The 20836-nt window shown below is 44.8% G+C and overlaps 2 protein-coding genes and 1 long non-coding RNA gene across 12 annotated transcripts in view; 2 read left to right on the top strand and 1 right to left on the bottom strand.

The window, feature by feature from the left end:
- The window catches only part of LOC107999327 (TSC22 domain family protein 1-like), a 266961-nt gene that overhangs the window by 108867 nt on the left and 137258 nt on the right, over window positions 1–20836 (top strand). Inside the window, exon 4 of one of the 5 annotated variants that reach the window (XM_062077398.1) lies at window positions 7584–7701. The exons of 3 other annotated variants lie outside the window; for them this stretch is intronic. Coding sequence is in view for 1 of the 2 variants with exons in the window: in XM_062077397.1 (XP_061933381.1) it covers window positions 20545–20580 (36 nt within the window). In the remaining variant the exon portion in view is untranslated. Of the gene's footprint in view, window positions 1–7583; window positions 7702–20334; window positions 20581–20836 lie in introns of those variants that run through there. One more of the 5 variants, XM_062077397.1, reaches the window with a different exon arrangement.
- Window positions 1–20836, bottom strand: part of LOC108001538 (uncharacterized) — a 39774-nt gene that overhangs the window by 10649 nt on the left and 8289 nt on the right. The window contains exons 1-4 of one of the 6 annotated variants that reach the window (XM_062077392.1): window positions 15158–15216; window positions 14610–14720; window positions 12060–12231; window positions 8708–8837 (exon numbers count right to left, since the gene is read on the bottom strand). In XM_062077392.1, coding sequence (XP_061933376.1) covers window positions 8708–8837; window positions 12060–12231; window positions 14610–14720; window positions 15158–15201 — 457 coding nt within the window. In that variant the 5' untranslated portion in view covers window positions 15202–15216. Of the gene's footprint in view, window positions 1–8707; window positions 8838–12059; window positions 12232–12454; window positions 13177–14609; window positions 14721–15157; window positions 15217–15308; window positions 15486–20836 lie in introns of those variants that run through there. The other 5 variants (XM_017062575.3, XM_062077391.1, XM_062077393.1 and 2 more) reach the window with 5 other exon arrangements.
- LOC133666447 (uncharacterized) lies at window positions 1532–7036 on the top strand. The gene is made up of 2 exons (XR_009830624.1): window positions 1532–4707; window positions 4812–7036. It is a non-coding gene; the product is annotated as an uncharacterized LOC133666447 (long non-coding RNA).

Raw genomic sequence — 20836 nt, 5'->3', positions numbered from 1 at the left:
GTACCGTAAGAATAATATGCGCTTACACGCGTAGATGGCCGCGAAAGCAAAGCTACGCGTTTGATTTTCAAACACGATGCACTTTTATTTATAAGATTGCGCGCAAACGTGTGGAAAAATCAGATGTAACAGCCCATCGAAGAACAATCGACGCGACGTTTTTGTATTTTACGGATGCAACGCGTTCCCGTTCCAGATTCCCTCCGGGTGGACGCTTTAACGATCGTCCTCGGTCGCGAAAAAAAGAAGAAAAGAAAAAAAAGAGAGAGAAAAGAAAGAAAAACGATGTTAAACGTCGGGGCGATCGCAGCGAGCATCGTAACTACGCTCGATCGGTATCCGATCGGATAACGGGAACGCGGTAATTTCTCTCGAGGGGGGAATCTTTTTATTGTTAGACCAGAAACGAGTGCGTTCGGTATCGGGGATCGTGTAATCCTCGTGCAACGAAGCCTAGGAACGGGACGGCGGAAAAAACGCGACGCCATCCTCCTCTCGGGAGAGACGCGCCATCGATGCGAGTTCGGACGCTCGGTTAGCGAAAAGCTAAGTAAACCGAGTCCCTGTCGAAATCGGGAACGGACCGTTGGCGCTATGACCGTTTCGCTCGCGGCCGGATTCGATCGATACGCGATCGGTTCCTTTATTCGCCGCGTGCGACCTTGGCGCGATCGCACGACTTCTGTACTGATCGAGCCGGGGAATTTACAATCGAGAGAGTCGCGAGCGATAACTCATCGCGTGATTCATGCCCGAGCCGCGAATATGGCGCTGCAAACGTATCCGAAGTACGGTGGAGAACGATCAACATTTATATTTAACGTTTAACCCATCGGTTTTGCGATCATCCGCGGCAATTTGCTTAATTCCCCGCAATAAGCGATACCTCGAGCATTTTTAATTTTACCGTTACAGCGCGCCTTTTCTGCCACCGCTGCAACTATCGGAAGAGAAATCGCATTAATCATCCTGTACGGAATTTCTGATAATATAATACGCATAGATGAAACGTAAAAATATTCTTTTTTTTTTTTTTTTCTTTCCTTTCTTTCCTTTCGAATATGAAACTTATCCCGGCCTCGAGACGCAGGTTTTCCGAGACTGTGGCTTATTCGGTCTCGGCGAAACTTGGCCGCTTTCGCGCGTTATACTTGGCGATTTTCGCGCGCGAAGGAAAGAAAGAAAGAAAAGAAAAAAGAAAAAAAGGAGGGGGGGGGGGAAATGCGCGACGCCATCCACTCGAAACGAAATTTTTTCGAAAGCGAATATCGTTGTTCGGAAGTGAATTATGCCCACTTTCACAGGTTTTTACGATTCGCGCGTGGGGGTCGATCGAATGGTGGAGCCGTGGTAGCAGATATCACGGGACGACGCCACGACTCCATTTTTGCAGAGTCGATCGCGCGAAACTTATTTCGAGGGTAATTGCGTCGATTGAAAATATATCGGTGACGATTGGACGAGATCGAATCGTAAATTAATCAACGGGAGTGTGTACTCGCTGGTGATGAAAGGAGGGGAGGGGAAGAGGGAGGGGTGAGGGGGGATTGAATCTTGACACGAGTCATTTACACCTCTGCTATAAATGTAACGTAATCTTAATGCAGCGATTGCGAGTCGAATGTTAAACGAGTACGAATGCAACGTACACCGCGCGATGATGGTTCGTTAATGACGCGATCATCGGGGAAAGAAAAGCGATAAAAGAAAAAGAAAAGAAAAAGAAGGAAAAGGAAAAAGGAGGAAAGGAGAAAAGGAGAGAGAGAGAGAGAGAGAGAGAGAGAAAATGGCGCAAAGCCGCGCCGTTTGAACGAGACGTTTCATTATCATTTTAATCGAGTACGTAACGGGTAACAGTAGTCCGAAGAGACGAGCAAAACAGTTGGATTTTCAGAAACGATTACACGACCGAGCAAGGAGATATCTAAGAAAATTACGTGGTCGCGCAACGAGCAAGTTCACCGACTGAAACGACTTGGACGAATAAGAAGAAGCCATACTCGTTTCCGAAGGATGTTTACCTCTGGAAAGCATCAGCTGAAGACGAAGATAAGCGAGCGGGAGGGAGCGGTCCGAGAGCAACTCGGAGATGCACTCGGAACGCAGAACGAGGAGGCTCAAACAGGAGAATGGTTGTCGGGGTCAATAAACGCGAGGATCCTTGCTCGGCTGGCAAGGTCGCCACGAAGGTAAAAAATCAACCGTGCTCCTTGTCTCTCTCTCTCTCTCTCTCTCCCCCTCCCTCCCTCCCTCCCTCTCTCCTCCCTCCCTCTCCTCCCATTTTTGCCCATTCCAAGTTGCCGGACCGACGACGCCTGAAAACTATCCTTCGGATGGAGAAAACCAGTCCCCTCCCCTGCCCCTCCCCTCCCCCTCCGGCTGCCCCAGTCCAGTTTGTTCTCCCTTAAGGCCGGTGCACAAGCGGCGCGCGCGCTGTCGGTCGGCGAACGAGCGTAATTTCAAGGGTGAAACCGGTGTCAAAGCACGATCCACATTTATCGCGGCTTTCTGGTCGCGCGCGACATAAACGATCGCGATAGCGGTGGTTTTTGGCGCGCGTGAGCGGACGAGCAGGCAGCCAACTCGGGGCTCCCGTCGTCGCTTGGCGCCGGTGAAACTGTGCTCCGATTAGGAAATATCGGCGCGTAATTAGAAGCGGGCAAGTTTAAATCCGCACACGCGAGCATTGGATGCGCCCTGAGTGTCAATAGAGCTGTCTGCCAAAGAGAAAATCGACCCGCCTCGCGCACGCCTCTACGGTCAACTATTCGCGGACATTCGTGTATATATATATACGTGTACCATGTATGCCGTGTTCACGATACCATCGCGTCATTGACGATTTCACTATCGACGAACGCCTCGAAGGAATGGGAGAAATCCGTCTCGGAACCAAGTGGTTCGAACCGATTCGAATGTAATGAGAAAGGAAGATAAGTCGATTCCGTTGTTTCGCCTCTATTCTCGAGCGCGTAGCTCTGGACGATTTTTCGGGATATAATATACGTTTCGTAAACAGGTCTAAATTGTATCGTTTATATTTAGAAGCGGTGCAGGTGGTTCAACGGGGAACACCTGAGATACGTTACCTTTGAATATTCCAAGATAAAATAAGCCGTTGTTCCTAAGTCGCCATATCGTTTCCTTCTGACGCACGCAACACTAATAAAACGAGGTGTAATAAACGGACATGAAAATACGATCGATTTGCACAGATGCGAAATGTTTGAATTATATATTCGTCATCGACGAGTCAATCAATAACGCTTTGTTCACGTGATCGCGTGAAATCAAAGTTCCTCCGCTATATATATATATACTGTATTCGCAATTGCGTAGAAGAAGATAAGAAGTAAGAGAAAAAAGAAAAGGAAAGAAAAGTAAGCGCGAAACTTTACGAACGTCGATTTCTTTGTTCGAGCTTGGTAAGAGTGACCCCCTTCGAAGGAACATCGGCCAGTCGTCGTATTTTCCAGCATTTCGATGGTGGAAATTAGGCCGTGTTGCGTTCAGCACGCGTTCTAACTGTTCGCGGAAAGGTCAAGGGAACGGAGGAGGAGGCTAGCAGCGCGTTCCGTTAATTTTAGAAACGATCGATCCGTAAATCGTTTCCGTAAATATCGGCGATATCGTCGTCGAAGGACGAATAGCTTACTTTCTTTTCATCGAGAGAGCCTCGCCACTCTCCTCTTCTACGCTTGGTAACGTTCGCGGATTTCCGTTTCCGCACCATCGCGTTCAAGGATTCGCCGATCGAAGCATCGCGTCGACACCTGCTTAAATCTCGCGTCGGGCTTAGTCATGCGCGCATTCCCATCTCTCGTGGCTATAATTATTTTCTTGCGCATCGAGCGGCCGCCGATAGCGGTCGACATAATAGAGGAGAAATTCTGCTCGGAACAATAATTCGTGCTAAATATAGGTAGCGCGTGCGGCGTATTACGGTCGGCCGAGAAGAGGATGGATACGGAGCTGGATCGATACGGAGACAGTGAGTACGATGAAGAAGTGGAAGAGACGAGGAGGAAACGGGTTTTCGAGTTTCTTGCTCGACCCATCGTGGCCGACGTGGATGTGGCCGAGATGATGATGACGCCGAGCTTGAGGATAATGATGATGATGATGATGATGATGATGATGATTATGGCGACGGTGATGGTTTCCTCGCGCTCCACCACCGCGAATCCTCGAGGCGTCTATCGCGAAGCTTGATACACACGGTCTAGCCAATTACCATTCGTGGCCAAAGATAGATTAAGGCCTTCGTTATGTCCGTCTATATTTAAACTTCTATTTTTTGCCTGGTTTTAACCAACCGTGTCATTTACATACTCGTAATAAGTAGATTTCGATCGATGATATCGCGAGGATAAAATCGGGCTTACGATTATTCGCTAGGATCGCGTGTTGCGCCAAGTATTAATATCGTAATGCCGAGTCGGATAAGAAAACGTTTTGAAAATTGGCACGACGCGACGATCGTTAAACGATCGGACGGTGGGGTTAACGACGCACGGGCGATAAATCGGGGAACGGTTCGAGAACGGTTTAGAGAAGGTACGAGAGGCGCCTACTGTAACGGTGAAAATGAATGGCAGTGATGACGAGAAGTGGCGATTGGAACGAGCGTTCGACGGATGAAGGCAGGAGGACGAAAGAGAATCGAAAGACACGCGAGAGACCCCTGGGGAAAAGCGGAGACAGACGGTGATTATCTTATCGAATGACACCGCGTATCGATATAATTTCAGACGGACTATAATTAGCGGAGGATTATTATTATTATTTTTTTTTTCAATATATATTTGCAGGAAAAGAAAGGGGGAAAAAGAAAGAGGGAAAGATGGGCGCAGGGAGGAGGAAAGAAAAAGCGAGCACGACGATAAAGCGGGTAGCGAGAAGGAAGGAGGTTGTTGTAACGTCGCTTCGGGTCCGGGAATAGATGGTAAACTACATGGCACTGGTCCGGTTGGCGCGTACAGCGAGCAAAACGAGCAGCACGCCAAGAAGGAAAAGGAAAAGGATGAGGAACTGGCGCCGGCGCTCCGCGTTTCTAAGCGGTCTCGACTCGCTTCTTGAAAATTAGCCGGACGCACGTGAAAATTGCCTGGCGGCGCGAGTCGAGCCGTTCGATTTACGCCGGCGACCCAGCTCGAGCCTCGCCAATTTCCAGATCCCGATTCTCGCGGATTCTTGCTACATCTTGTTAATTCTGATCTCTCTCGTGGCTGTCATCGTATCCGATGTATGTAAACCGATCCATGCCTGTTTTGTCGGGATTCTTTTCCGTCGTTTTTTTTTTTTTTTAATCGTTTCTTTTTAAATATCGCCGGCGCGTCTCTACTTCGATGCTTTATTCGACCATCATCGATAACTATTCTACTTAAACTTGTTAAAATGCGCGGTTTACTTTTCGACGAGAAATATCGAATCTTTTTTACGATCGATGAAACTCGAATTTTTTGAAATTTTTCTCTCTTTCTTTTTTTTTTTCTTTTTCCTACCTGTCGGATAACAGATTCGGTATTAGCACCGATTTGCATCCGCAAAAGTCTTTCGCAAGGTATTGCAAAAGTCAACGACCATAACGGTTAGGTTGCGATGCGACTGGTAAATAGAATCGTTTGCAATTTAAGCGCTCTAAAATCTGCTGTACGCACGTTTTCGTACAGTTACGCGTTGAATACTCATTGCAATTGTCGAGAATTGCACTCGAACGTAGTCCATTTTTTCTCTCGATTTCTTTCGGCAAAGAACACGACCGAATGTTATAAATAGAACAATTGCGATTTTTATTATTTTATACGTATATATATATATCGTGCGTTTTAAAGTTACGAATAATCTTCTTAATATTTCGTGTCCTTGTTAAACATCGCGCTTATTTTATATAATGGCGAAATTTTTTTCCAAATTCGTTTTATCCGGCGAGAATAAAGAAAAAGAATAGATATCGGCGAAAGAAAGAAGCAAAAGAGACGAAAGAGCGATTTCCGAAATACGAATGTATCGAGCCGAAAACGTCCTCCAACTTGCTCCTGTCTCAAGATCACGGCCGGTTACTATGTTTTATTTACGCGATCGTAAATATCGGCGTAATCCTTCGGAAGGTCGTAACGCCGCAAAATCACAATTACGTCTGGGTGTTGTACTCTAGTCGGCACGTTCGATGTCACGCATCTAGAGTGGCGTCGGTAACCGCTTAAAATTCTGTCTTCTCTTTTTTCTCTCAAAGGTTGAAGAATGCGTTGCATCCTCGCTACATGAATTATTAATGGAGATCTCACGCGACGATCGGCTCTCCGTTCCGTTGTTGGCCGGACAAGCTCGTTTCCAGAGTCGGCGATAGAACCGATTTGGATCGTCTTCGCGAGCTTCTTTCACCGTGATACAGACCAACCGACCGCACGTTTCTTTCGCGATTCGTGTGCGTGATACCAACGTGTTCCCGCGTCCGCAAAGATAATTCCACGGAAGGATCGGTTTTTGCTGTCACTCTTGTCACTTATTTCTCCGGCCACGGGGAGCCGGCGGAATGCTCATGTTCATGGAAGATTCGCGGAACAGGCGCCTGAAAAATCCGTGCTATTTCTAGTCGACGCGAACATCCGCCACCGGTTCGCAAAAACCGTTCGGAGATTCGAGTCTTTCTTTTGCATCCTTAGAAACGGTTTCTTTCTACTTGTCTACGGATACCGTAAGCGTAATTGTGAAAATCGTTAGAAACAGTTTTTTCAATTGCATTCTAAATGAGAACTGTTAAAAATATTTTTCTCTGGTCGCGATGAAATATATCCAGTCTTTTTCGAACACGTATGCTCGTTCGTGACGATTCCATTGTTCTCCGTTCTCCAGTTCAGGAAATTTAATTTCGAATTCGTACGTTTAAATTTAGATTTAAAATTTCGAGTAAAAGAATTCAACAAAAAATTCTAATTTCCGACTTCGGTGTGCAAGTTGGGGAATGTTATATTATAAAATTGAAATTCAATTTCGAACGTTCCATTTCAATTTGAAATAAAAATCCTGCTTTGAATCGTGCGATATGACTTTAAAAATACCGCCATTGCAATCTTCGTTTTAGCAATTGAACACTGCGCGCGCAACTTTACCGGTGTCAAACAAATATGGCGTGCGAACGTCATGCACATTGTCGCGACTTTTTTTTGTTCAACGAATCGAAAGAACGATACGTTTGTTGCGATTTGTTTCGTATATATGTACGTGCTCGAGCAACGTGTTCGCGATAACTTTTAGTTCGTTAATAGTACGTTGAACAAATTAGAGAAGACAGCACATTATTTTATAGTATGCGGTATGTATGCACGTACAATCTTTACGAAGAAAATTGATATCGAAACGCTTATATCGTGAACAATAGCTAATTCAATAATAATTCGTAATACCTCTTAATCGTGCAAAGTATTATTAAGGATACGTTACAATTATCGTAACGTCGAATTAATTTCGAGAAGGAAAATTTCTATTCATTTTGATACATGATAGTTATATTATCTCGAGACGTAATCGTCTCATCGTTTCGAATCGCCAACATTTCGACGATAAATCAAACGTTATTTCAGAATATGCGGAAAACTTTTCCAACGATCTTCGGCCACTCGTCTTGGGAAATCATCGATCGTTCGTCGAGCTGGGAGAAATGAATTTTTTTGCAGAAAATGGCAGATATAAACGACAAGAGTGAGTAATACAGAGTGCATAAAAGTGAGTGATCAAGTTTCCGAAAATTTAAAAGTCGCCATGCTCGAATGCTTGATTCGTACGTTCGTTGGTTCGTTTCTTCGTTCGTTCGTTCGTTCGTTCGTTCGTTCGTCTTTCTCTCTCGTAAACGAGGATAGGACAAATGATGTAAATTTAATGATCCATGCATTCCTTCAAGGTTTTCAAACTCTAAGTAAAGAAAGTGTCGAAAGACAAAGTAACGACTTAAAACATATGTATAAATAACATTTCTATCACAGACGTACAGTTACATGTTGTCAGGCAATCGTTTGAAGGTTATGCATGACACATGATTCAATTTCGATTAAATAACGGTTTCAGCATGCAAATACCACGTTGCTTAACATACAATGGATCCATACGAATTACTTATTAAGGACTAATTGTAATTCCTCGGGGAATGCCGAAAATCTCCATTTTGGAAAGGATTCGCGTATTTCTGTCGTTATTAAATCGTCCTTGTTACCATAAAAAGCGCTTAATTGCGTAGGAAGTGGCATGTGTGTTAATTGGTTAATACGTCCTCGAAGTGGCAATAATCGGCAGAGAAGGGATTCGAATCGAATGGTACGTTCGATCCCCAATTATATTTCGCGTTCAACTCTTAATCCTTTATTACGAATTAATTCGTTTAAATTGAAAATTTTCGCGTTTGAATTTTGTTCGGCAATAAAAAATATAGACGGAAAACGGATAAGATGAATCGCATAGAAAACGAAGCAATAGATTTGACACAACGTGTCGCGAATAAATGTTACGTAACGTACTGATATGAGACAGATATCGATTTTTTTCGTTGTTACGGAAAAAAAAAGTTATACCTTTTCGTCGCGTTCAATTCCGTAGATAATTCAACTCTCTGATTCGACGAAACGAGAGTTGTTAAAAATATACGCGTTTCTTCCTGTGGTCGAATAAAAGAGAGTAAAGCGGTCTAGGATAAAATGTACGGTAACTCACTGACCAACATCTACGATGTGCTGAAGCGTGGGGAATCGTCTCTTAACGCGCAACGAAATCCTTTGCAGCGTAATGACGTAGGCGAGTACCGCGTACCTCACGATGTTTCTCCTCATCAGTCTGCCTCTTTCGTCCTGCAATGTGAAAATATTTTAAAATTATTTGTAACTGTCCGTTCGATCGTTGGTCGTTCGCGAATGAAAATCGTTCCGCGTACATTACGGCGGTGAATCGCACTGTGCACGCAGAGGGAAAAGTAGGGGAGAAACGGAAGACGAAGGCGGTATCGAAGCTTCTCTCTGGGTAAAAGGACGAACGTTTTCTTTCGTTTCTCGTCCCGCCACGTCTCCCCCCAAGGTCATCGAACAGCATTCTATTACGCGGATAATGGAATATTTATAAGCAGCGATCAAACGAATAAGTACGGAGAATGAAAGGAAATCGGTATCATCGATACGTGTTCGATACAAAATTCGTTTCCGAGGCCGCACGAATGCCGGACACGTTTCCCATGTCTTGTACACACTTTCCCCTTGTTCTTTTGGCCCGTGATCGCGAATCCGTCGGTCGGTTTCCAACCGATTCCAATATCGATCGAAAGAAAAACCCACGGTGGCGCCTGCCGGCTATTTTTCCTTTCGTTTTCTGGCAAACGACGCGCGCGCATTTTGTAATCGCGTACGCGTGGCCGTTTTGTAATCAAACGTCGATCACGCGTCGTCGGTAAACGATCGCGCACGCTCGGCGGAATGTCAATTTAGTCGGAAATCGTAGCGAACGGTTCCCGAAAAATTTCCACGCGCGATAAATAATCGGCTCGTTCTAATGGAAAAAAAATCGATAAAATCGATCGGTCGTTTCCCGCCGCTTCGATCGCCACCGATCGTCGTCGAAACCAGCGTCGGTAATCGTGTCGGTAATCGTTAATTGAATCGTTACGTATGTGGAACACGACGAGATTCGGATGAAGCGTTTTGTGGATCGAGGCACGTCTCGTTCGCTCGATATAATGCGCGCAACGATCGAAGAAAGTTTGTCGAAACTAAAATTTTCGTCCGGCTAATAACACGTGGACGGTGAACGGCGTACGGCGTAGGCCACGTGCTGATTTAGAACGAACCCGTTGCGATTTGTGCGAAGAAAGTTGGCGAACCGAGCCGAGCGATCCACCCAAACCCGCTAGAAAACGCGATTTACCTCTCGATTATAATTAAACCAGCGCCTACCGCCTCTTCTTTGTTGCGCCCGTGTTTTCGACATCGGTACGTTCGTTTCCACTTTTCGACCATCGAATTGCTCTTTCTTCGCTCGACCGTTTCTCTAATTACGAAATACGAATCGCAAAAATATAAACACGTCGATTATTATATACGTATGCACGAGCGGTTAAGAAATTTATTCTTCGCGTTACATTCGTTCTCTTTTCTCTACTTAAAAAACGTGAAAAAGAACGGGCTTACGTTGCGTTCCATAAAATCTCTCTCTTTCTCTCTCTCTCTTTTAACGACTCACAATTATACAATTAATTAGTCTCGTATAGATTCTTCCTATACAATTTGCCCGGAGCGATGCCACGTTATCGATCTCTCTAGTTATTTGAAACTCGCGCAAGAATCTCAAAGGTTAATCCGATTGCTGTAGAGTCTAAACGAGCTCCTCGAATCTTTTTTTCCTTTCTTTTTTATCTTGGTTGATCAATCCTCGCGATCTTCTCTCGGTAAATTGAAACGAGTAACGGTAAAGAAAGACGTAAAAAAGCTCGTAGCTTTCGTCGAGGGATCTCGTTTCTCCGGTGGCTCTCTGGCAGCGAACCGAGCCGAAACCTTTTTCTCCCCCTCAACGGGTTTCGCCCGTTCAGAACGTCCCTTCTTCCTCGGAATTCCGCGACTCGACGTCGCGCGTGTAAAAATGCACGGGTTGGCAGCTTGAAAAGGATCCTCCTCACGGGGAGGGAAGAAGGTGGGAGTCGAGGCATCCTTCTCGCCTCGGGACCTGAATTCCAATTAGATTTCAATGAAAGGCAGAGCCCAGAAGCTCGTGCTGCCCACTCGATGCTGCTCATTCACAAATCCGATACTTTGCGTGTCGCGCACCTCCACATACGCGAAGAAAACCGTTTCGTGCTCTCTCGGGACCTTGTCCATTGATCGCGCCAACCAATTCCCCTATGCAGCTCCTATTGTTCCTCTCTCGAATACTTGCTTCGATCGTTCCACCGTATCCATACGGCGTTCTCGAGGGGAAACGTCGCACGAGGAAGCGATTAAACGCTTCGGTCTATCGACGCAACACGGAAAATTCGTATCCGGTTCGGTAGCAACGCGCTCGCCAGTTTCCAACCGCGAAATTTTACGGAGGGGCGATCGCAGTCGCGAAAAGTAACGTAACACTGTTGATCGCAAAGTGCCCGTAGGTTCGTCTTTCTTTCTCGCTACGATATGAACGTCGCACTTTCACTTCGACGTTGTGTCATTGACCACACGGTTGGAAGATCGTTCCCCGACGAATTCGAAACTCGTCTCTGATCGCATCGACGATCGATTCTCGAGAATCGTGACCGACCGACCCTGCCGATTTTCGTTAAATTAATCGGTCGAAGAAATATATATTCGGTAACGGGTCGCAATTTTCTCATAAAAATATATACATATATATATGGAACGTAATTGTTGGAAAGGTTCGCGATAGTTGTTCGCTGGTTTAATTAGATAAGGATGAAGTAATACGCGGACGGAACGGTGGACGTTGTACGAAAGTACGGGAGTAAAGCGGAGTTCGTTCGTAGGAACGTAACTTTCGTTATCGGTAGTATAGAGCAGGCGATCAGAGAAAGTAACGATAATGGGCGACAATTTCACGCGCTCGTACACGTGTGCCAGAGAAGTCGGAATCGCGTGCCAAGGGTCGGTCGAATAACCTCTCGAGAAACCGAGTCTATCGTCTCCGATCATCCGTTAGACCCTCGTCAAGAGGAAGAAGAAGAAGAAGAAGAAGAAGAAGAAGAAGACAAAGAAGAAAAGGAAGAAAAAGAAGAAGAAGAAGAAGAAGAAGATTCGCTCGACTGCCAATTATGGGATGATCATTCCGCGCATTTTTTTCGCTTCTAGGTGTGGCGTGACTCCGAGAGCTGGCACCTACTTAGGTTAACGACATCGAAACGTGTCACGGCAATTCATTAGCGTAATGAGACAAACGCAACGATCACTGGTATCCGTGCAAGGCTGCGTTTATCGCGTTTCTTTCGAGTCGTCTCGGCTACTGGAAATTCCGTCTTCCCAGTTACGACGTTTATTCGCGTCGGACGCGGAATCGCTGTCCGGTCGAACCGATCTCTTTCGTCGCTTTTATATACTTACGTTACCAGGTATAGCCGCGCTGATAAAAAGGGCCAAGTTGTCGGGCCAGGGTAGTAGCTTGTATTGTTCCCACCATCGCTTCACCACCAGGCTCACGTAAAATCCCAACACGAACGACATCGGTATCGATTCGCTAGAATTGCCGAAGTAGTATCGGATCTTTTCGAAGATTCTGCAACAGACAATCGGCGGACACTCTTATCGCGTGTATGTATCCTGTGTCACCAAATCTGGGATCTCGATCGTTGGAAGGGGAAGGAAAGCGATCGAGAGAGGGCGGCGTTTTCGCGGCGAAACGGATCGCGCGAATCGCGTTTAAATATTTGTTTAGCCAACGCGCGTGGTGGAATTCTTGCGCCGCCTCTCCAACAAGTGGAGCAAGGTTGAGGTGATACCGTCGTCGCTCGGCCAGATACCACTGCCGGTCTCGCGCCGCACCGCTCACTCCACGTAAATGGGAATTTCCATCGAAATTTCACAGCTGCTCGCGAAAATTTGTTAGCGGTTCGGGCCGCTCTGTTCTCGCCGCTTCTCGGTCCTCCGATTCGACGCCGTTCTCTCAGACGTTCCACTTTTGCGCCTCTGCGCGCAAGTGTTATATTTAGCCTCGCGTCGAACGACGTGTGCGTCTATCGCGAAATATGATTAGAGTCGTGTTATGCCACGCTAAATAAGCTAAAAGAAACTCGAAGAATTTAACGGATTACACACATGGATACGCGTATTTACGATACGCGCGTTTACAATTAGAGGATCTTAAGGTTAACGCACCTTTGTTTACTCGATTTACCGCTTTGATTTTGTTTGCCTTTGAAGATAGTACTGACTCGAAGATGTAAGCTGAATATCGTACAATTCGTCCATTTATTGGGTTAAGTTAAATTGCGTTAAATTCTTCTTTCGTTGAACGAAAAGAAAAAAAAAAGAGAGAGAAATGAAAGTATCTTTTAAAATAATTATTTACTCGCTGTCCTCTCGAAAGTCTCTTTCTCGACGATGATGATATCAATATGATATAATCACGTGACGAAATATATTTGAAAAAAAGGAAAGTTTCACGATATATTTTTTTATACAAATTGCAAAGCGGTGAAAAAGAATAATATCGAGAGTGAGAATCCGGATGAGTCCGGATGGGGAATATTAGAAATTCTATGAAAAGATTAAAATTTACGGTTGGAGATGCGTTTACGGTTCCAAGTATACGATCGAGCAAGTTTTTATCCGATCTGGCTCTTCCTATGATGGTCGGCCCGTCCAGTCCCCTAACCTGAACCGGCCCTACGGTTCTAAATTTAGACCGTGCGAATCGAAGCGGCCCAAAGGAGGGTCCATTTTAACATCGACCAACCACGGGATCTTCTTTCCTTTTTTCCTTTTCTTATCTCGGCGTAAATAACAGGTTACATTTTTATGCGCCTTTTAATGCCTACCCTGGACGAGTCCCGCCACATTCCGCGGGGTATTATACAAAATTCGCCCTTTGTACGGGAGAAACAATTTTATATACGATATCCACGATTAAACCGCGTCGAATATATCTAAAACGGACGCGTAAAATGTCGCTTCTTACGATTCGACGATTTTCTTTCTTTTTTTTTTTTTCCCCTCCATGAACAATCGTTCGCGATTCAAACGTTCAAAAATCCTGATTCTCGAATGGACGAAGATGGGAAAAGTCGGTATCCAACCCTTCCTTCCGGATAAATTGATCGATCGAAGGCGAGTCGTAATTAAACAAATTCGCTTTTATCGTCGGCGATTAATGGCCGTTTGTATTGGTGCGACCAACATTCGTAGAGCTTATCGGTGGTTGTCGTAAAGCTTCGTGTAAAAGGGTAACGACGAATCGCGAAACGCGATGATAAAAGAAAAAGAAAGGAAGAAGGAGAGAGGTTTTAACCTATTCGTGCGCGGGACAAAAGAGGCGATATAATGCTGATAAAAAGGAGGTGGGAAGGGGGGGCTGTCGTAAATTTGCCGATATTATAACCGATGAAACATAATCCCGGTCATGGTATAGAAAGCTTTGTTGCTCGACCAAGGTCGATGTCGCAAAGTTCGCAGTTATGGCAGCTGATACTCACCCGTGTAACCATCGTTTCTCGCGAGATAAAACGCGCGGATAGAAAGATATTTTTCTTTACAACTCGAAAAGATGTTGTTTACGTAACGTAAAATATTCTCAATGAAGCAACGAGCACGACTTTCCTTTATCGCGAGGAAAAAGGAAATTCCGAAAAATGAAAATCTTCGCTTTGCAAACTTTCAAACGAAATTCGATCGGTATTTCTCTTACAGGTTATTACACGCTTGTGAACAAACTATCGTTCTATTTCATATTTCTCGAATCATTTTTTAAATAAACAACGGACAATTTTCTCGTCGATTCTTCGAGCCGGATTTACGTAAAACTTGAATATATACATATGTACATATTTCTAACTTCTTTTAACCGAATTTTATTCGACAATGTAAATTTACGTTCAATCTTGACGGAGGGAAACTTTACGGCGAGAAGATATTGGAATGAACTATTCGTGTACTCACACCCGCTGCTGCTCGTTCAACGCATATCGATACGTGAAATTGATGACGTAGTAGACGAACAGGTAGGCCAACAATTCTCGCCAGATTAGCTTGTAAACGGATCCCCTCCATCTGTGAAAAAGAAAAAAAAAACATTCGTATTATTTACTGTCAGTGTCGTACAACTTTCGAACAAGCGGTCGAATATCAAATTATCGATTTATCAGCGTTTAAAGAACGAATTCATTCGCGATAATTGGCCTATTTAAACGAAAATGTCGATATACATATTTATATATAAAATTCGGTAAACAAACACAAGGTTCTTGCGACGGTGAGTGGAATTGTCGATCGGGATTGATCGTAGTGTTTTGGAAATTGGATCGCGGAAAATGGTTGGTGACGGACGATAAGAATGATCGGATGGACGAGCAGCGCGACTTATGATATTCGGCAACTGTTGAATCCTACGGTCAGAAATGTGTGTCAGGGTTAGACCGATTTTACGAGTTTCGAGTACATTGAATTCGCAATTATATTTTCGTGTTGAAACGCTTGGTCGTATATACCCCGAGTGGCACACATTGCGAGTGCACGATTTCGAAGGATTCATTGTTATTCGCCAGTTTTATAGAGTCATTAAACGTTGTCGGGAACGTGGTCGGTAGAGAAGATATAATTGCGGCAGGCACGTTGAAATGATCGAAGGACGATGAATACCGAAGGTTTCGTCAATACCAATCGCGAAGCGACAATGACTTTAAATTCAAATCCCGCAGCTGTAGATAGCGCGATGGAACGTAGTGCAAACGAGGCCAAAGTGAAAACCCGTGAATTATCGACGGCCGTCCTATCCGCTCGTATCCACGCGTTGCTCGACATGTACTGGTGAATAAACTTGCTACCAGGTATTATGAGCGCATCGTGCGAAAAACCGCGTATTTTATATACGCTCGTCGAAAGCGGATTGTACGATTGCGCGCGAAATCGTAGAAGGAAATCCCACTGTACGCGTATTTGTATTTCACAAAGGAAATTATAGTTTATTGGCATTGAAACGGAGAAAGAAAGCCACCGCGTAAAAAGCACCTCGGATATCCGGTGCATTGAAAGTATTTCATCCAACTGTATTCGCAAGGCCGTAACGAGCGGGTAACGTTCGCTCGTTGTTTTCCATTATAACCTTTCGCTCGCGCGTAAGAGGGTCCAATCGCTTTTCCTTCCAGAGATCTTCTCGCTGGAACAAATTTCTCGCCCGGTAGAACGATTCTTTAAAATCACGCACGAAACTTGCCCCGTGGGCGTGTCACGAAATTCTCCTCGTCGGTATATTTCCATCCAATGACGAAATCTTCTCGCGCGACAAACCCTGTTCGATCGTTATTCCATCGTTATTCCATCGTTATTCCGGAAATTTCAAAATGGGCGAGACGAGAGGAAAAGAAAAATGTTATTGGAAATGAGTGAAAGTATAGCGGTACATTTTATATTCCAGCATGAATACGTCGAATTCTGAAACGCGTTTCGAAACTCGATAAACAATACGACGTCGGTTGTCCGTCCGAGATTCTGAAAGATATTGGTCGCGATGGGCGAGCAGATGGTTACGCAACCCAGCTCACGCCAAGTTGGTCGCGGGACGATAATGATAGATGATAAAAATCGCGACGTCTATGAATATGTCGCTTTATTTGCGTGTCAGTGGGTCATGGTGGAGAGAAGCATTGTCCCACACGATTGGTACGATGCGCGGCCCCAACACGCCCGTCGAACCCCCACGTGAACAAATGCGTTGCACGCGCTACGCGATGTCTCTACGCGTACGTTCTCCATCGCTCGCCATTGATCGATCCAAAACGATAAAGAGAACGTAACGTAAGTTTGAACGGAGCTCGAATTACGCGATTCGAGAATGTATAAATTAATGCAGAATCGCGAAGTAATTAGGTCGATTTAATGCTCGTTGAAAATGCGCCATCGATCGCAAGACACGCGCTTCGTTTCCGGCGTATCTCGCAAAGATTCCGCGATCGAACGATTGATTTATGAAATACTTAAACAAGCGTACAAGGATGAGTGTAATTAAATGGACGACCGAACGGCGCTGCATATTTAATCGCATCTTCGAAGATAATGTTTTGTGCATTGCGTCACCGTCCACTGGTGATTTACATGAATTTGTACGTCGAATCGCGGAGATCTCGTCGCTCGTACGACCAACAATACGTTACGAGGTACTTACGAACGACGCCAACTTCTCTCCGTCTGAAAAGATATTTTCCTGTCCGACCGATTCGCATAATTCCCGACGAGTCGAGTAACGAGTCAAGTTAAGTAAAAAAAAAAAAAAAAAAAGAAAGAAACCACAAGCGGATTTAGTTTGTATTCGTTGTAACTAAATTCGAAACGATTTCGAGCTCCTCTTTTCTCGAAAGGAGGGATATTTTGGATTTCGGAAAACGACGAAGCTCGTCCGATTAATCGATCATTCGTCAGCGAGTATAGTTATTCGCGTGAAAAAGTGAAGACGAACGATCGATATTTTTATCGAGGCAACGAGATGGAAGCGAAGAAGACGTTGAGGCAAGTTGTAGGTAAAGCTTCGAATCGAGCAGTTTAACGACGTGGACGCGTGCCATTGGGTTATCTTCGTTGGTGGGTGCGAGGACGGTGTTACGGAGTCGGGCATCAAGATGATCGTAACGCGATACCGTGGCGGTGATTTACCGTGGTTCGCGATCGTTTCCTTCCTTTCTCTCCCGTTCTCGTTTTCCACGAAATCGAAACGCGTCCCGTCGAATCGCTTTCGAGTTCGAAAATTGAAAATTCGATTGGAATCTTTGCTTCCAAGATTCCATGTGCCAACTTTCTTCGTATTCGCAACGCTTGCGTAATCTAAACGATAGAAATTTCGAGCGATAATTGATCCTCTCTCTCTCTCTTGCGCGCTTTCTCGAGAGAGGAGAACGGTGGAACGACGATTTTAGCCGGAAATTCGTATCCATGATTAGCCGAGTCGATGGTTTTAAGGCCGGCGGTCAGAGGAGACGCGTAGGAAGTGACCGGTGCGCTATAACTGCTTTCGTATCACCGCGGAATGTTAAATATTGGTGAAACGTGAGTCACCGGCCGCGTTAACTAGCCGGCGATACTCTACCTTCGCCGAGTCGATTATTTATCGTCCGTGTGTGTCCGCGTTTCGCGAAACGATTCCAGAACAATGTGATCTCGACTCGTGACAAGCGACGGCCGTTGCTTTCCCTCCCCCCACCTCCCCCGATGTAACAGCCTGCCTGCCTGCCGGTAATAAACTTTCGTTAATTTACACGCTCGGTGTTATGCAAATTTCCCGGCGAGAAACAAGCGGCGCGCGCGCGCTGTTCCACGCGTTAACGGGCGGCGAAACCAGCTAATGCTTGCGCAGCGCGGCATAAACGCGGCCGGGTTACGAAATAATTACACGTGGAGCATCGTTTTACGAAACTCGACCAGGAAAACGTTGCTTCTCCCTCCCCAATTTTTACGACCGATTTTATCGACTCGTTTTCCCCGACCGAATGAAAAAATGTGTATTGGAACGCGACGGACACGGGGGAGGAGACGATTATTATCGGCCCCCGATCGAATTCAAATTCCGACGAAACGACGGCGTCTCGTACGTAAGGAATGGTCGATTCGGAGACGGCGGGATGCCGGTCACGCGCGAGGTCGCGTGTTCCAGCACGCGGAAAGCGCGTTAAACGGAGACGAGGAAGGGCGAGGCGATGAACGAACGAGGCGAAGGAAACGAACGAGTTGTCTCGAGAGGAGGGAAACGAGGAGAGCTCGATCCTGGACGGATGCGAAGTAACGGTCCACCTTTTGTCGCTTTCGTCGCATCGCATCTCTCCTCCAAGGATTCGTTTCCAATCCTTCCGGATTCTTATTCGATCCTCCGTGTATCGATACCCCCGCTCTTAAGCGCGTTACATCATTCTTATTTACGAAGACGTCGCTCGTTACGATACGAGATCGAGAAGCGGAAGTGAAAATATAATCACGATTCGACCGAAAACACGCTCGACGAATATGGCGGTTTCATCCGTTCCCTCGATGCTGATTCTTCTTTTGCCAACGCTGCTGAATTATTTATGAAAGACCGCGAGAACTATTCTTATTGTTAGATCCTTCCCGAGGATGGATTCGAAGAAGCTGAGATAATATATCTTTACAATAATATGTCTCTATCCTTCTCGTGCTTACGTTCAATTCTTCGAGTCGAGCGAAAGGAGATGGTAGAAAACGCTTTCGAAAATTTTACGTTTGAACGGCGATAAAAAAAAAATTGGTGTTTTTGCGCTCTTCTCGCGCTGATAATTTTCTAGAGACGTTGTGTCTACGCCGTTTCTCCCGTGTGAAAGAAATTTTTCTCATCCGAAATTGGCGAATTATCCCGTCTATATTTTGGAGAAACAACGACGATGCGAGCAAAAACGAACGGAGCAATATCGATACGAAACGTGTACTCTGTGCTGCCCTAAATGCTCGGGAAACAGAGCCGCGTCTCTCTATTCTCGCGTATAATTCGTTCCAAGAAAGGAATCGTGGAGATTCGTCTTATCGAGAGGAATTCTACGGGATAAAAAATGTTACGCAAACTGGAGAGAAAAAAGCGTTGGCATCGAAGAATCCTTGCATAATTAGTCGTTTCGAAAAGTTTAAACAAGGTACTTGGAATCGTCCAAATTATGTTTTACGACGATCCCCATCCTGTTCGCGCGACGTCGAATAATAGTTTTAGATCGAATTATGCTAATATTAGTCTCGTTAAAACGAGCATTACGAATCCCGATTCTTTTGTTCTATCGGCCAAAGTACGTTTAACCGTTTCTATATAAACGCTTCTTTCCTAAGAAGCTGGGAAGTTTCTAGTTCTCGAAATAAAAGGGGGGAGGGGGAAAAAAAAGAACGTAGAGAAAACGAATCTCTCGAGCTATACACATTTTTCGTTATTTCGTTTCAAATTCCGATTAAACGATATTGGTAACGCAATGTTTTGGAAAATCGATCGATCTCGACACGCGCATTAAAATTCGGAAAAGAGGGAAAAGAAGAGAAGAAAAAAAAATATTTTTTTGAACGTATTTTTTGGAAATAGGAAGGTTCGAATCTTCGAAGCTAGATTCGACCGATCCCCGGGGCACTATCTTTTTCGAGACATCTCGAGTGATTTATGAATCGTTGAAATCGCGGCTCAAATGCGTGATTTATGAGTTCCCATCATCGATGGCCGCTTCAGAGAAATATGAATTATATTCGAAGCCGATTTGCGTTGGCCTTTCAACGGGATCCCAGACTCGAACGCTTCGTCGAAATACGCCAGGCTACTTGAAAGTTTGCGCGAAAACGAAGACGAATATATTTCACGTATGTAGCGCTATCCATCTTCATTCAGACTTTGGGGAATTCTCCGTTCTTCGTAGAAATCTTGCTCGATGAAAATTATTCGTATTTGGATTTGTGTATATGAAACGGATGGAGATGACGATCCAAAAAATGGAAACAAATATAGAAAATGATCCAACATCTTGTAACAGGAAGAGAACTTATCCGCCCACGAATCGACGTGAACGAGAACGAATAAGCATTGTTACGAAAGCGAACGTTAAACATAGGTTGGAGGAGATGATACGGATGTAAAACTAGCGATGCTAAAACGATATTTCGATCTTTTCGACGCAACTATCGCTTCGCATTTATATCGCACGAATTATTTGAAATAGAACGGATTATATGATTGGAAATTTGATCGTGGAATCGACAAAAAAAATTGTGTTCTTATCATGAAAAAAGACTAAAGAACAAAGCAAGTATTAGAGTTGCGTTGGTATCGTGGCGGAGATATTTGATCTTGGATTATACGTTGCTTCACATCACGTATCGAAGCTCGCAACACGAATGGCGCCATCCTCCGCTGATGTGGGAATGTATCTTTCGCTGTTACGTCCTACGAGTAAGTAGATTTTGAAATATATTTAATTAGAGAGCGGGCGAAATAATTCGATGGAAATTTAAAACAACGAAAAGATAAGGAATAATCCGATCGATCCGTTTCCCATTGCGCGTAATGCGATCATCGTTGAGATCATCGCGATGCTCGAAATACGTTGTTATAATCGATAATAAGATCGTAAATAAGGGGAAAGAGAAGGAAAAAGGAAAAGGAGAGGAAGAAAAAGAGAAAAATCATCGATTCATCGTAATTTTCT

The sequence above is a fragment of the Apis cerana genome, linkage group LG7 (assembly GCF_029169275.1).
Source record: "Apis cerana isolate GH-2021 linkage group LG7, AcerK_1.0, whole genome shotgun sequence".
Lineage (NCBI taxonomy): Eukaryota > Metazoa > Arthropoda > Insecta > Hymenoptera > Apidae > Apis > Apis cerana.
The sequence above is the reverse complement of the archived record's forward strand: the minus strand, read 5'-3'. Positions and strand labels throughout refer to the sequence as shown.